Source organism: Cololabis saira, chromosome 4 (genome assembly GCF_033807715.1).
Source record: "Cololabis saira isolate AMF1-May2022 chromosome 4, fColSai1.1, whole genome shotgun sequence".
NCBI lineage: Eukaryota > Metazoa > Chordata > Actinopteri > Beloniformes > Belonidae > Cololabis > Cololabis saira.
The window spans coordinates 10,833,518-10,849,964 of NC_084590.1; the positions used below are offsets into that span (position 1 = coordinate 10,833,518).

The 16,447-nt window shown below is 40.7% G+C and overlaps 1 protein-coding gene across 1 annotated transcript; it reads left to right on the forward strand.

Annotated features, from left to right (window-relative positions):
- Nucleotides 1–8,637: 8,637 nt before the first annotated feature.
- Nucleotides 8,638–16,017, forward strand: aqp11 (aquaporin 11). Its single transcript, XM_061720196.1, has 3 exons — nucleotides 8,638–9,476; nucleotides 12,965–13,081; nucleotides 15,525–16,017. The coding sequence occupies exons 1-3, from the start codon at nucleotides 8,843–8,845 to the stop codon at nucleotides 15,623–15,625; spliced, it is 852 nt and encodes a 283-aa protein (XP_061576180.1). The 5' UTR covers nucleotides 8,638–8,842; the 3' UTR covers nucleotides 15,626–16,017.
- The last annotated feature ends 430 nt before the right edge of the window (nucleotides 16,018–16,447 follow it).

The following is a 16,447-nucleotide window of genomic DNA, read 5'->3' on the forward strand; positions in this document are numbered from 1 at the left end:
TGCGGCTCTAGAGCCGCGGGTTGCCGACCCGTGCTCTAGACCAAACAACATTGCTGGTCTCACCACAGTTTTGTACACCTTTCTTTTCATTTTAGCTGAAACTCTTTTATCACACATCACACCTGACACTTTTCTCCACCCGCTCCATCCCAGCTACACATGTTTCTTCACCTCTTTTCCACCCATCTCCATTGCTCAGAACCGTTGACCCCAAGTACTTAAAATCCTCCACCTTCTCTATCTCTTCCCCCTGTAACCTCACTCTTCCACTTGGGTTCTTCTCATTCACACACATATACTCCGTCTTGCTGCGGCTAACCTTCATTCCTCTCCTTTCCAGGGCAAACCTCCACCGCTCCAGCTTCTCCTCCTCCACCTGTTGGTTTGTTTGTTTCGGTGCAGTATAATTAGGTTTAATTTAAAAAATGGTAACGCTGCATATACAGACCCGGATGAACTCAGTGTGGTGCCCCAGGGTGACCACACTTGAAGTGCCCCCCTCCTCACACATTTTACGGTAAAAAAGGGACATTTACTATGGTTATAAAGACCATAGATTTACATAGACGTATTGCTGAAGTACATGCTAAACACTCATTCTACAAATAAATGTAAGACAAGCAACCAACTAAGAGTAACACCACAGATAGACATGAGTCTACAAATGCCATACTTACACTGATGCTCCAATCAGAATGCAACTTGCATGCCAATGTAACACCAAATGTTAACTTTCATCATTTCCATCATATATGGCCTGTCTGAGGACAACATTTTTTTTTTATTTATTTATTTAGAATAGGGACAGTGCATATTCATAAACATTTAAATAAGTAAATACATAAATGTAAATATGCCAGATATAGCCATCAGGCAAATTTTCATCTGCAGTCCCTTGTCAGGTTGATGGCAACAGAATAAAACAAGAAGTCACACAGACAGGGGCAGTCAATTACAGACAATTACAAATGCACAATAAATATAACTTAGCAGAGTAGTCCACCTGACCTAGAACTTACTCTACACAATAACACACCTATATATATATATATATAAAATCAAATATACTTAAAATGTTATAAAATGATGGCTAAAAACAGGCAGGGGTACAGGCTCTCTCTCTCTCTCTCTCTCTCTCTCTCTCTCTCTCTCTCTCTCTCTCTCTCTCTCTCTCTCATGCAAAACATGCAAAACTATTGCAGCATATGACATATGAGATATAAACAATCAAACAGGCCTACTGAATGAGCTGATCTGAAGGTAGGGAACAGCACACTCACTCAAACTTAATTCTTTTTATTACATTATTATTATTATTTTCATGTATTTTTATTATATCATTGGTTACTGCTGTACCAGTTTGATTTGGTGCCCCCTCATTGGCTGGTTCTGTATATGGATAATCTGGCTTAGTGCATATATTACTTTTAATAACAAAATAATTTTATTTTAGAATCAGAATCAGAAAAAGGTTTATTGCCAAGTAGTTTAACACACACAAGGAATTTGTTGTGATGATTGGTGCAATACAAAAGAACAAATAATATTAAAAGAAAAAATGTACAACATGTTGGTTTTAAAGTGCTGGAATAATGAGTCTGTACAAAGGTGACCTAGGATGTGCGTTAATGTGATGCATAAGGTCAGAAGTGGAGTCTTTACGTTAATGTGACGTAGAGTGGGATGGGGGGGACAGTATGTGGTAGACGGGGGTCCGGGGCCTTGTTGACGAGCTGCTCAAACCCAAAACCAAATTGCATACATTGCACAACATTTTTTTTAACTTTTTATACAAATGAATACAGTGCCTTGGTGTTTTCAAGCTGTTATTGTTATACATACATACATACATACATACATACATACATACATACATACATACATACATACATACATACATACATACATACTGTACATACATACATACATACATACATACATACATACATACATACATACATACATACATACATACATACATACATACATACATACATACATACATACATACATACATACATACATACATACATACATACATACAAACGTGCATAATAAGGAGGTAACGACATCTAGTGGTGAGTAAACAAATAGGCGCACAAAACACCAGGGATGTACTGCATGGGTCCAAATAATAGTACATAGACGTCTGATGTCCTTTTTTTTTTTTTTTTTTAAAGAACGATTAGAAATATCATCAACATTTCTCTTCTCAAGCAGAGAGGAGCCAAAATTAATGTATTCATTAATTTCTCTTCTGAGATTAATACTGTATTTTTGAATTAATTTTTGAATTTGAAACAGGAATGTCCAAGTAAACATTTCTGATAAAAATTAGTCAGATTTGTTGTATTAAAATTTAACAAAGTCCTTTTCTCAAAGAAATCAAGCATTAAGTTATGTCATATAAATTTGAATGCAATACTCACACATCCTTATCTACAGTGAAACTGAAACATTCCCTCTACATAGGTTTTTTTGTGTAAATAGGTTTTTTATGAGACATAAATAAATACATGAATGAACATTATTGCACTAATATGAGACTTCAGCATTTTTAACAGACAATTCCAGTCAGTATCACTCAGTTTATATTGGTTAGCAAGTAAATTAACTCTGACTAAAAACTGTTAAAAGTAAGACAAAAAGATTTCAGAATAAGCAAGTAATCAAATACGCCGGCCAAATAGAGTTAAAGGTATGGTAAGTGATTTATGGGTGATGCCACATCTGTTGACATATTAGATAAAATTTCAAAAAATTAAGAAAGTGTGGATTTTTTTGTTTTGTTTTTTCAAAGGATTTATAGCTGATTGTTAACAACATGAATGAACATGAACCTGTCCTTTTTTCTTTTTATTTGTGACTCCCACTCACACACTGGTCATTTCTCAATCACAGATATACACAGATACACATTTTTTTCTCCCATATACACAATTTCCGGTATCATAGCGTCGTTATTTGTGGGTTTAAAGCTGTGATAACTTGACTGAATTTTGAGCATAATTTGTTCTCACCTTTCCTTCAAACCAGTCCATCAAACCCCATTTCTCATTTCTGTGCTATCATTAATTTGGTACAAAGTCTTAACACAGTTGTGTTGCCAGAGATAATGTTTTTTTTTTCTGCCATCTCGGTCGAGGACACTGGCCACTGTGGTTCAGACAAAAATATCTCAAAAGCTATACTTGACGACATTTTGTAGAAATATTCACGGTTCACCTGAGCTGTATTAACTTTAGAGATCCCTGACTAAATTCCCTTTCCTTTTCTCAAATGTCACCAAATGACATTTTTAAACTGAACATCTCCATCAAGGTGCAGTGACAGTAAGCCTGACATGAAATCTGCTCCCCTGAGCATCAAATCGCCTGCCAATATTTAATCCTGGACCATAATATCTGTTTATATATTCCAAAACAATGAAATGCTTTAGAATATTAGACAGAATATAATAATAAAGGCAGGATAAAAAATATATTAAGAGGAATTGAAATGTAATGTATAAATTAATTAAGACAAGATAACAATAATTGATTTGAACAGAAAATGAACAACATAGCGTAGTTGCAGGGGAATAATAGGCAGGAAGGAAATGTCAATTATATAAGGACATGGGAAAATTGCAGACATTTCTGTTTCATTTTCAGGCTGACTTTCAGGCTTAGGTTGGGACGCATTTATATCAATATGAAGTTAGTTCCAACCGTGCAGCATTAAGCATTTAAAGGAGCATGAGGCTCCTTTTAAGAAATGAGACTCTCTAGCGCCACCCTTCACCACGACGGCCGTCGGGGTTACTGCAGCCAACAGTGAAGCCGGCACGGGAGAACGGGGAGAACGTGCATGCAGCGTCATGTGACGTCACATCCGCAGCCCAGCGCGGGAAATTTGGGCCCGAATTGCAGCACATTTTGCAGCACACAGCCTGTTCAAGGCAACGGAGAGATACACTAGAGGGCTCATTCTTTTGGGTTTGGAACGCTTCATCTGACATTATTACTAAAAAACTTAAAACGTATACGAATTTTTTTCATAAATCCTGCCTCAATCTCCTTTAAACCTTAATTTGTTTCAACAGGGTCTTCCAGCTGACTGCCCCTTAAACATCTCAGTGTCCTGTTTGGTTTAAATTCTAAAAGGGGATCAGAAATGTATTGTGACCATGCACATACAGTATTATCCACCAAATTGTAAATTAAGCAGCGTTTCAAAGACTGTTTTGTAGGTAACTTGTGTAAAGATTTAAGAACATGGATTTTTACCCCAAATAACCCAGATTTTTGTCTTGATACCCCTGGAATCATTGCCATCCTCTGCCAACCCGAGGAGGGCCCTGCACTGAGCTCAGGTCTGCTCACGTTATTCCAGCCAGATCCTCCCCATCATATCTGACGCCCCGGCTGGGCAGAGGGGGCATGTATTGTTGCATGTACTGTTGTATGTTTTTGTGAGGGTAGCTCACATTAGCTACCAAGGGAACATGGGGGAGAACATGCAAACTCCACACAGAAAGGCCCTTTCACCAACCCCACCCAGGGTGTGGGCGCCAAAGTCATGGGGGAACTTAACGCACACTATAGCACCCACAGCGTCCCCGGCGGAAGGACCTTCTTGCTGTGAGACGGCCGAACTACCAGCTGCGCCACCATGCCCCCAAATTGAAGGAAATTTAATCACATCTAGGTATTTACTTGAACTAAGCCCTGATGCAATTAGTGTTATGTGGTACAGTATTTTGGTGTAAGAGTCAAGTAAATCTGAGATATTATGGGGATGAAAAAATTTTCAAAAGTCACCATAAAACAACAATTCCAGACTGAGTGTGACTTCAGGAGGATAGACTCAGACAGTCCAGTCTATACTCACTGTGTGGAGAGGTTTTCTGATCTCTGGTTCCTGAGCATACAGTTCGAGGAGGACCTGATCTGGAGTGCTAAGGTCACAGCAAAAATTAAGAAGGCGCAGCAAAGACTTTATCTCCCAAGACTCCTCATGAAGAACCGTCTGTCAAAAAACCTGCTAGTGTGTTTTTATTTCATAGAGCAGTGATCTTCATTCCAGGTCCTGGAGATCTGCTGTCCTGCGTGTTTTAGATGTTTCTCTGCATCAACACAGCCTGATACTAATGCCTGTGTCATTAACAAAGTTGTGCAGACCTTGATGACAATATAATGACAACCATTAAATAGAATCAGGTGTGTTGATGCAGGGAAACGTCTAAAACATTTAGGACGGTGGCTCTTTTGGACCAGGAATGAAGAACACTGCCATACAGAGTGCACAGACATACTTTCTGTGTGTATCTTTTGCCAGATGCCCTGCAGCAGAAAGAAAGGAGTTCCAGAAAGTCATCACCGCTGCCCAGAAAGTCATTGGTTGCCCTCTCCCCTCCATGGATAAACTCTACAAGCCATAACATCCTCAGGGATCTACCCCAGGACATCACCTGTTTGATGCCCTTAAGGATATACAACAACAAAAAAATAACATATATCTTAAAACAATAATTGCACTACATGTAAACTGGTATATGATTTTCAATTCAATTCAATTGTATTTATATAGCGTCTAATACAACAAAAGTTGTCTCTAGACGCTTTCCAGAGACGCAGAACATGAACCCCGAGCAATTATTACATAAACAATGGCAGGTAAAAACTCCCCTAGTGGGAGAAAAATCTTATGCCAAACAGTGGCAAGAAAAAACTCCCCTTTAGGAGGGAAGAAACCTTGAGCAGGACCAGGCTCATAAGGGGGGGCCCTCCTGCCGAAGGCCAGACTGGGGGTCAGGGACGGCAACAGCACAGCAGGCAGGTGGAAGCAGCAGCGGGATGACCGGGGGTGGGGACCGCAGGCAGGTGGAAGCAGCAACGGGATGAACAGGGGTGGGGACCGCAGGCCAGCATGCAGCTCCCGAAGCTCCAGCCATATCAGCAAGTCCCAGGTTGGGGTGCAGGGTCGGGGAAAGGTTGAAAAGTGGCAGGGCCAGGGAGAGGAGTCTTGAGGGACGAACCTCTTCCCCCGCCCAAAAGGGGCCGTTACCCTGCCCCCCTCACTCCCACACTGCAGGATCCGGTGTTTTGCATTCAGAGATGCTCTTCGCCACCGGCAAAGGATGCTGCACCATGTACAAAAGAGAAAAAAGAGAAGATAATAATGATGGAATCATTCAGGATATGAATTATGTGGTTAATGACTTCAACAGGTATTTTGTAAGTGTTGGACCAAAGCTGACAGAAAACATTTGTGATCCTGGATCAGCTGATGGATGGACAATACTTTAATAAGTAGAAAATCCAAACTTAACGTTTCTCTCACTAGTGGAGGAGAGACTAATCATAGATATTGTAAATGAATGTAAAAACAAGGTGTCAACTGACTGTGATGGTATATATGACAATAGTGAATAAAGTTATTGAGACGATTATTCAACCACTCTCACGCATCTGTAATCTGTCTTTCAGAACTGGGACATTTCCAAAAGAAATGAAAATGGCAAAAGTCATCCCACTACACAAAACTGGAGACAGACACAATTTCACTAATTACAGGCTTGTTTCTTTACTCCCACAGTTTTGAAAATATTAGAAAAACTATTTATTTAGAGATTGGACAAATTTATTGATGAACACGAACTGCTTTCTGAAATCCAATATAACCTCAAAGATCTACATCAGTGGCAGTGCTGGCGTTAACGGAGGAAATCTCCAACACAGACCAAAAGAAATGTGCAGTTAGGTGTTCATGATCTTAAAAAAAGCATTTCACACATTAATAAAAAAACTGGAGTGTTATGGTTTCAGGGGAGTGGTTTTACACTGGATGAAAAGCTATTTAAGCAACAGCCAACAATTTGTGAAACTAGGTGATTTTCAATCATTATGCTTGGACATTGCATGTGGTGTCCCCCAGGGGTCAGTATTGGGACCTAAACTCTTTAGTTTATACATAAATGAGATATGCAAAGTCTCAAAAATTCTACAATTTGTTCTGTTTTCTGATGATAAAAATATTTTCTGTGAAGAGGAACATTTACAGCTGCTTATGAAGGACATTCTCCCCGATTTGAACATTAAATAGTGGTTTGATATAAATAAACTATCATTAAATTTGGACAAAACAAAGTTCATATTGTTTGGAAATCATGAGGGGAATGGTGATTGAGATCGGGATAGACTCTATAATATAGACAGAATAAATGAAATTGTTTCTGGGTGTTGTGATGATTGACCACAGGATCTGGAAACCTCACATTCAACATATTCAAGCTATAGTATCCAGAAGTATTTCAGTCCTCAGTAAAGCTAAATATTTATTGAATAACAAAGCATTACATGTTGTATATTGTTCACTTATTTTACATATTTGAATTATTGTTTGGAAGTTTGGGGCGACACCTACAAATCCTCACTCTGATCCTTGTGTAGACTCCAGAAAAAAGCCGTCAGAACAGTTCAGGCAGGTTTCCAGGACCACAATAATGAGTTATTTAGAAACTCCTGCCAACTAAAACTCCCAGATCTGGTAGAATTTCAAACAGCTCAGCTGATGTATAAAGCCAGAAACAAACAACTACCAGTTATGATAACTGGGGAAGTCTGAACTTCAGAACCAGGAGTGTTTGAACAACCATGAAGAGAATGTGCACCTCAGTCAGTGTGTGAAGGTCTGGAGTGAACTCAGCCAAGAACCCAAGCAACGTTCAAGCATGAGTTTGTTTAAGAAAAGATTCAGACTGATGATTTTCAAGTACAGGGATCATGACCTGAGGTGAACGTGAATGGGCGTCTCTAACCCTGTGAATGGGATTGTACATATGAGCATGACTTGGATAAGTACATGTAGATCCACTACATTGGTCCTTCTGTGTTGTGGTGTGGTCCCATGGTTGTTTGGCTTTGGTTTCCCTCAGTGGTTCACATTTGGTGCCCATGGTGGCGGGCCGGGTCTCGGGGTGCACTGCATATGCATATGTGTGAACCTGTATGTATTAGAGTGTATCAAATCAAATCAAATCAATCTTTATTTGTTTAGTGTTTTTTATAGGCCTACATATAAAAAAGCAACGCAAACTTCTTCCATTACTTGATGTGTATATATGTTTGTTTGGGTTTTAAAAAATATATAAATTCATGAGACTCAGAAAACCGTATTAATGTTAAAGTGTAATTATGGACTATTGGAGAAGGGGTTTTACTATCTCCTACCCCTTTTCAGACATGTTAAATGGGATTGATGTGTAATGTTTCATGTTATGGGTATGTATGTGTGTGTGTGTGTGTGTGTGTGTGTGTGTGTGTGTGTGCGCGCGCGATGTGTGTGTGTGTGCGCGATTTTAGGGGTAGTGCTGAAAGTAGGGGTAGAATCAGAATCAGAATCAGAATCAGAATCAGAAAGGGGTTTATTGCCAAGTTTTCACACGAGGAATTTGTTTTGGGGATTGGTGCAACACAATACAAATATGGGGGAGTATTGGGACAGGCCCCTGGGAAGATTTCAAGTGCCCTAAAATCTGTCCCTTCTTTTTTTTTAGGGGTAGTGATGAGGGAGGGCTAGTGGTAGAAAGTAGGGCTAGTGAAAGAAAGTAGGGGGTGTATTGGGATTGGGCCATAGTCACTTCCGCACCATGTGAGCTGCAGCGGCCGGGGCTCATTTGTTCCCGGCTGAGGAGCAGCATCCTCCGGGACACCGGCGGAGGTACCAGCGTGGCAGCACCGACACCTCCTCCAGGCGGGGACAGGGACCTCCTCCAGGCGGGGACAGGGACCTCCAGGCGGGGACAGGGACCGGAGCAGCGGGGCACCAGCCGAGCGCAGCGCGCAGCCTCCGCCGCAGCATGAGCGCGGACGTGGCGGTGACCGTGTGGGTGCTGCTGGTGGACGTGTCGGTGTCCCTGGCGGTGCTGGTCGGGGTGGTGGTTGTGAGTGATGTCCTCCGCAGGTTCCTGGCCCGGGCCCTGGCGGACACGGGGCTGTGCGGGTACGCGGCGGAGTTGGTGTCCACGCTGCAGCTGTGCTGCTGCACGCTGGAGCTGAAGCTGCTGTCGGCGGCGGGGCGGCTGTCCCCGGGGCCGGCGCTGCTCCTCACCTACCTGGGCTCCGTGGTGCACGGCCTGACGTTCCGCGGGGCCGCGGGGAACCCGTCCGGCGTGCTGGAGCACGCCTACCGCCGCAGGCTCACGCCCGCAGCGGCGCTGCGGCGCATCGCCTGCCAGTTCGCCGCGGCCGCGGCGGCGCGCTTCGTCCTCGTGCCCGCGCTCTGGGGTCTGGGGGTCTCCTCGCTGCACGCGCAGACCCGCAGGCTCGGGTTCCCGTGCGGGAGCCCCGTGCGGGGCTCCGTGTGCGCGGCCGCCGCCGTGGAGGCGGCGTGCGCCTTCGCGGTGCAGACTGTCAGCACGCACACGCAGGGCGTGGAGGAGAAATACCGGGTGCACGCAGTGGCCGCCGTCATCGCGACGGTGGTTTATGCAGGTAAGAGTCTTACCTGTACTGGTCTTACCGTAACACCAGTAGCCTACTCGAGTTGAGGGGGGATGAGGGGGGATGGCATCCTCATCCCCCCTGTAAAACTGCCACCCCCCCTTTCTATCCCTTATGTCATTTGATCAGTGAATGTGGTTTTACTGCTATTTCAACATTTAGAGTCATCATCAGAAAAAAAAACACCAGAAAAATAACTTATTTGACAATTTTCACCTGTTTCAGGTAAATTTTCACTTGAAATAAGTAGGAAAAATCTGCCAATGGGACAAGATTTATCTTCTCATTACAAGCAAATAACATCTTGTTCCGCATGCAGATTTTCGGAAAATCTACTTGAAACAGGTGAAAATTGTTGTTTTTTTCCAGTGATGAGTCTTGTTTTAAGTGTAATTCAATTTTCAATTCAATTTTATTTATATAGCGTCTAATACAACAAAAGTTGTCTCTAGACGCTTTCCAGAGACCCAGAACATGACCCCGGAGCAATTATTACATAAACAATGGCAGGTAAAAACTCCCCTAGTGGGAGAAAAACCTTAAGCCAAACAGTGGCAACAAAAACTCCCCTTTAGGAGGGAAGAAACCTTGAGCAGGACCAGGCTCATAAGGGGGGACCCTCCTGCCGAGGGCCAGACTGGGGGGTCAGGGACGGCAACAGCACAGCAGGCAGGTGGAAGCAGCAACGGTATGACCAGGGGTGGGGACCGCAGGCCAGCACGCAGCTCCCGAAGCTCCGGCCCAATCAGCAAGTCCCAGGTTGGGGTGCAGGGTCGGGGAAAGGTTGAAAAGGGGCAGGGCCAGGGAAAACTGGGAAACTGGAAAACTGCCATCCCCCCTTTCTATCCCTTATGTCATTTCATCAATTAATGTGTTATTACTGCTATTTCAACATTTAGAATCATCACCAGAAAAATAACACCAGAAAAATTACTTATTTGACAATTTTCACCTGTTTCAAGTAAATTTTCACTTGAAATAAGTAGGAAAATCTGCCAGTGGGACAAGATTTATCTTCTCATTACAAGCAAATAAAATCTTGTTCCACTGGCAGATTTTCTACTTATTTTAAGTGAAAATCTACTTGAAACAGGTGAAAATTGTTGTTTTTTCCAGTGATGAGTCTTGTTTTAAGTGTAATGAGATTTTTTACTAAAATGAGCCATTTTAACTAGAAATAAGACAAATATTCTTGTTAAGATTTTGAGTTTTTGTAGTGATCCATTTTACTTATCCTGTGAAGGACAGAGTCATATTGATAAGTTCAGAAAAGTGTTTTTTATTGTTGTGTTTTGATGTATTTGATGTAAGCCCAGTGGATATTTAAAGCTTACAGAAGGCTGCATTTAACTGCTGCTATGTCATTCCTGCAGTATTTCTGCAGGTGTTTTGGTCACTGCTATTATTTGTAATATATTATATTATTTGTAATCAGCACAAATTATCTGTCCCCATATGATCAAATCCACCATCCCCCCTGAGTTTTCTTTTACAACTTGAGTACTGGGTAAGACTCTTGTTATAGTCCATGGGCCAGACCAGATATCAGCACCACTCAAGGTGACAAAACCTACTTGTAATTTTTGAAAAGATCCATGTCTGTAGATAATATTCTGGTATGATAACCTTCCTGAGTGGCAGCTGTATCATAGTTATCAGCTCATGAAGTTACACACCCCCTTCAGAAAATTACATTTTAGATGCTGGTGTATTTCCTGGTTTAGACTCATGTACAGGATATCTGTCAATGTTTCTCAATATTGTGTTTGGCATCATTTTAAATGGGACCTTTTAAGCATTCATTCAAGCTAGAGAGAGAGAGAGAGCTCAGAGAGCTCAGTTCTTCCCCTATTGTACATGTCAACTGTTGTTCTCTTTCACAAATATGGTTAAAAAAAAATAGCCACATATACTATTAAAATGCATAAGTGTATGTAAAATAGCATCAAAAAATGTCACTGCTGTGTTGGGGGTCCTGTAAAAATTATTTTCTTGGGGCCCAAAATCCCTAGCGACGCCCTTGTGCTTATGTCTCTTCCTGAGCGCTGAGCTCTTTACAGGAACATCAACTGGTTTTCTTTGAGATCTCAGTCCAGACTGGTCTCCTTCACGGTTCCTTGATGGTAAAACCAGCTACCAGAGAGCAGGACTGTCCCTCTCTGTTTTGAAGAGGCTCTTGAAAACCCTCCTCTTTTAATTTCTACTACACCAACAAGTGTATCTCCCTAACATTTTAACCCACACCTATGTGTTCTCTTAACTTTGTGGTTCAGTATGGTTTGCTGATGTATGACGATCATTTCTGGCATTTATCCTGATAACGATAAAAATGACGATAAAAAAATACCAATTCAACTCCACCTTTGTAACTATAAATCTATCTCGCTCTCAGATCCGCCATGTTTGTTACACAAAAACATCATCAACGGGAATTTATCCTTTTTTTTCCTTTCTTTCTTTCTTTCTTTCTTTCAGGCTCATTTCCTTCCTTCCTTCCTTCCTTCCTTCCTTCCTTCCTCCTGCTCTCTCCTTCCTTCTTCCCTTCCTCTTTTCTCCCTTCCTTCCTTCCTTCCTTCCTCCTTTCCTTGTTTTCTCCCTTCCTTCTCCCCTTTCCTTCCTTCCTTCCTTCGCCCTGCTCTCTCCTTCCTTCTTCCCTTCCTCTTTTCTTCCTTACTTCCTTCCTTCCTTCCTTCTTTCTTTCCTTGTTTTCTCCCTTCCTTCCTTCCTTCCTTCCTTCCTTGTTTTCTCCCTTCCTTCCTTCCTTCCTTCCTTCCTTCCTTGTTTTCTCCCTTCCTTCCTTCCTTCCTTCCTTCCTTGTTTTCTCCCTTCCTTCCTTCCTTCCTTCCTTCCTTCCTTCCTTCCTTCCTTGTTTTCTCCCTTCCTTCTCCCCTTTCCTTCCTTCCTTCCTTCCTTCCTTCCTTCCTTCCTTCCTTCCTTCCTTCCTTCCTTCCTTCCTTCCTTCCTTCCTTCCTTCATTCTTACCGTGGGGAATTTTTTTGACGGTTTATCGTGAACGGTAAAATATCGCCCATTCCTAGTTGCAAGTCCCTTTGGATAAAGGTTTAAGGTTTGGGACGGCCTAGTTTGAGGCCAAGCAGATGAATTGGTTTGGCCCTTTTTTAGCTGTTTGGCCACAATTGAATTCCTAGGTGTTTCCTGCTTCAGGTACTGACATGCACCTAATATACACAGATTATAACTATAAAAAAATGGCATGAGGCAGTTTTCATACGTCATCAACCGCAGACAAACAAAAAAATCCCTAGTTTTACTCAGTATGTAATAAGGACATCACAAACACCAGACTGCTGTCATCTGCATCACTTTTATCTTCTACCAAGCACTTCTGTGGATGCAGCTAAAAAAAAGAATCAAGAATCAACCTTAAAATTTCAGACAAAGTTCAACTGTGTGGCTGTGAGCTAATTAAACAACTGGAATTGACTAATTAAAGCCTGTACATGCTTTTGTGTTTGTAGGTGGCCAGATGACCGGAGCTGTGTTTAACCCTGCGCTGGCCTTCTCCACACAGTTCCCTTGCAGTGGAACCTCCTTTCTGGAGAACTGCTTCATATACTGGCTTGGCCCACTTCTCGGTGAGAGCAGCTCCCGGATAAGTGCTTTATAAAGTCCTCCCAAGCTCCTAAATACTTCTGTCTACACTGTAATTCTACTGCGTGCGATGTGTAGGAGCAGTGTGAAACTGTGAGCTTTCACATTTTTCTGGCTGTCAGTGGGATGCTCACGCTGAACGTGTTAACACAAATCTGATAAGCTGCTTAAATGTTGAAATGTGCTTAAATGTTGTCGTGACTCATTTTGTTTATGCACGCAGCCAAACACACGTCCACCTTGTTGGCTATGGAGGACCAAAACTGACATGATTGAAAATAAAAGCAAAAATATATATGTATTTTGATTTTCCTTTTTCCTTATACGTGCATTCCTTGTTTCTACATTCCCTCGTCCCTTTTAACGTTACCTTATCCATTTCTGGACTGCCCTTCTTGGTCCAGCTCCTCTGCTATTGGTCAATAAACTCGAAGGAGCAGGATCGGGCCAAAATTAAGACTATTGTGCAACCTACTACTACTTCTACTACTGTCATTTAGCAGATGCTTTTCTCCAAAGCGATTTACATATGAGAGAACAACACAAGCAAGAAATCACATAGGAGCTAAAGACGAAAACTAACAATAATAATGTCCAGATTTATAGTTAATATACACTAGCATCTTTGTTGGTTTTATAATGTCCCTGTGACCCCCCCTACACCTCATAACATTAATAGATTATTTTAGAAATGCACCCATTAGACAATATTCAGTCTTCAGTGAGGCTGATTGTGTTAACAAAAAGGTAGTGAGAGCAGCATTATACAGGACTGTCTCAGAAAATTAGAATATTGTGATAAAGTCCTTTTTATTTTCTGTAATGCAATTTAAAAAAAAAAAAAAAAAAAAAAAATATCATACATTCTGGATTCATTACAAATCAACTGAAATATTGCAAGCCTTTTATTATTTTAATATTGCTGATTATGGCTTACAGTTTAAGATTAAGATTCCCAGAATATTCTAATTTTTTGAGATAGGATATTTGAGTTTTCTTAAGCTGTAAGCCATGATCAGCAATATTTAAAATAATAAAAGGCTTGCAATATTTCAGTTGATTTGTAATTAATCCAGAATGTATGACATTTTTGCATTACAGAAAATAAAGGACTTTATCACAATATTCTAATTTTTTGAGACAGTCCTGTACATGCACTGAATATGAGCGGTATGTATGTTTATCCCAGTGTTACCCTTTTCCACCAAACCAGTTCCAGGGCTGGTTCTGGTTCACAACTCGCTCAACTTGCGAACCGGCTGAGAACCGGTTTGCTTTTCCATAGCTCGGTGTGCTAAGGGGAGCCACGGAGCCGGCTGGAACCGGTTTTTCTGGCCCGGAGCCAGTCCTGGAACCAATTAGGTGGAAAAGGGGTTTGTGTCACAGCCAGTTGCGCAATAGTCTTAATTTTGGCCGGTCCTGCTCCTTCCTTTTTATTGACCAATAGTAGAGGAGCTGGACCAAGAAGGACAGCCCTCCTCATTTGCATAATAACGCAGACATGCATCAGGTAAAGTAAAAAGAGGAAACAAGGGAATGTAAAAACAAGGAATAGATGTATAAGGAAAAGGAAAAGCAAAATATATGTATTTCTGTTTTTATTTTTAATTTTGGCAGTTTTGGTCCTCAATATCTAGAACAAGTGCTAAGAATGTAAACGTCTTCTCTGGGTTCATGCAAAGATTTGTATCTCTTTATTTTATGTCACATATAACTTTTATTAAACTAAATAATATGTATACATAAGTACACAAAATGAAGGTTCACTTATTCTCATTATCTTACATATGAGCAATATGGAGAAATTTTCAAAATTTTTAAAACTGTTGTTTTATATTTGAGTGAATGAATGAATGAATGGTTTATTTCGGACAGAATACATTGAAACATTTACATGTTCATTTCACAAATAAAATAAAAGGTAAATAGAAATGTCCAAAAAAGGAGTAGGCTGAAGCCAAGGGCTTATTCTAGCCTATCCTGTGCAGTGTATATAGTTCACACAATATGGCATCCGGTGGATGATAATACACAAATAAGAAAAGAAATATATAAAAAGAAAACAAAGAGAAGCTGTCATTGCATTATATTATATAAAAATAGTAATACCAATAATGCAAAAAGGGGTATATAGTTGTGCTATTTTCATGTTAATCTATAATAGGCTATACCAACTTAATTAACAGATTTCTTTATAACTGTATCGTTTTATATTTAAACATTTTTTTGAGAACAAATTGACGTACACATTCTTAAATCCTTATCACAGCAATTCCACAATTTGACACCTTTCACGGAAACACAGTTTTCTATTGTAGAATTGTATTCTATTTCTATTATATTTGCATGCTGTAAGATTTGATATGGCGTCTCATCAGTTGGATAGTGTCTGTTTTCTGACTTGTTCATCTGCTCTTCTTTTTCCAGGTATGATGAGCTCAGTCCTGCTGTTTGACAAACTCGTAGCTCTGTTGTCCGGGCAACCACTGCCTCTCCACCTCCCACTGGAGTCCAAGAAGAAGATATGAGCAACTGGGAGAACCCAGAGAACGATGGGACATCGTTTCCTACGGACATTTAACCTTCTTCCTAGTGAAGAATAACACGAACACTGATATGCACTTTTAAAGAGACCTGTTTTAAACGGCGGAGCATGACCCTCAGCATGATTTGATAGTACAAGCACATCTTAAGACTGGTAAATTTAACGGACACATTTTTACCTCACAATTAGTTGTTACATCAAAAGTAGCTGGTTTTAAATGAAAAAGCAGCACAATAGTTGTCTCAAACCCACTGAACAGCACTTTTTATCTCAGCACGCTAACTTGACATGATTTATTAGAAAATCACTTCCACACGGAGGGATGTGTGTCTTCTGGTATCGTCAAGTCCTGTAAACGAGTCTCGTAATGTAATAATATACTTAGTATATGTACTAAGTATATATGTATTCAGGTAACCTTTATTTGAGCTAATACACTAATAATTCAACTGTTACTGTCAGTGGAAAGACACTCTTTTGATTTTAATTTCAATATATAAACATTAAAAAAAAGGATTTTCATGTATGATTTCATATCTCAGGCATTTATGGGTTAAACCGTTGGAAAGTATTTAACAGAGAAGTGAAATACTCATGTTTATACTCAATGTCACATTCCCAAATGAAGCACAGTGTTTGATTCTGCTGTAAGAGACGTTTTAGTTTTTGTCCTGATGTAACTGGCGCCTGTGTGTTTAGGAGAAATTAAACTGTAAAAACCTCAGTTTGGTATTTGAAGGTAATTCTGATGTGCGTTTGTGTCTTTAGCTCCTACAGGAAGAAAGGCTCATTTAACTTAGGTTTT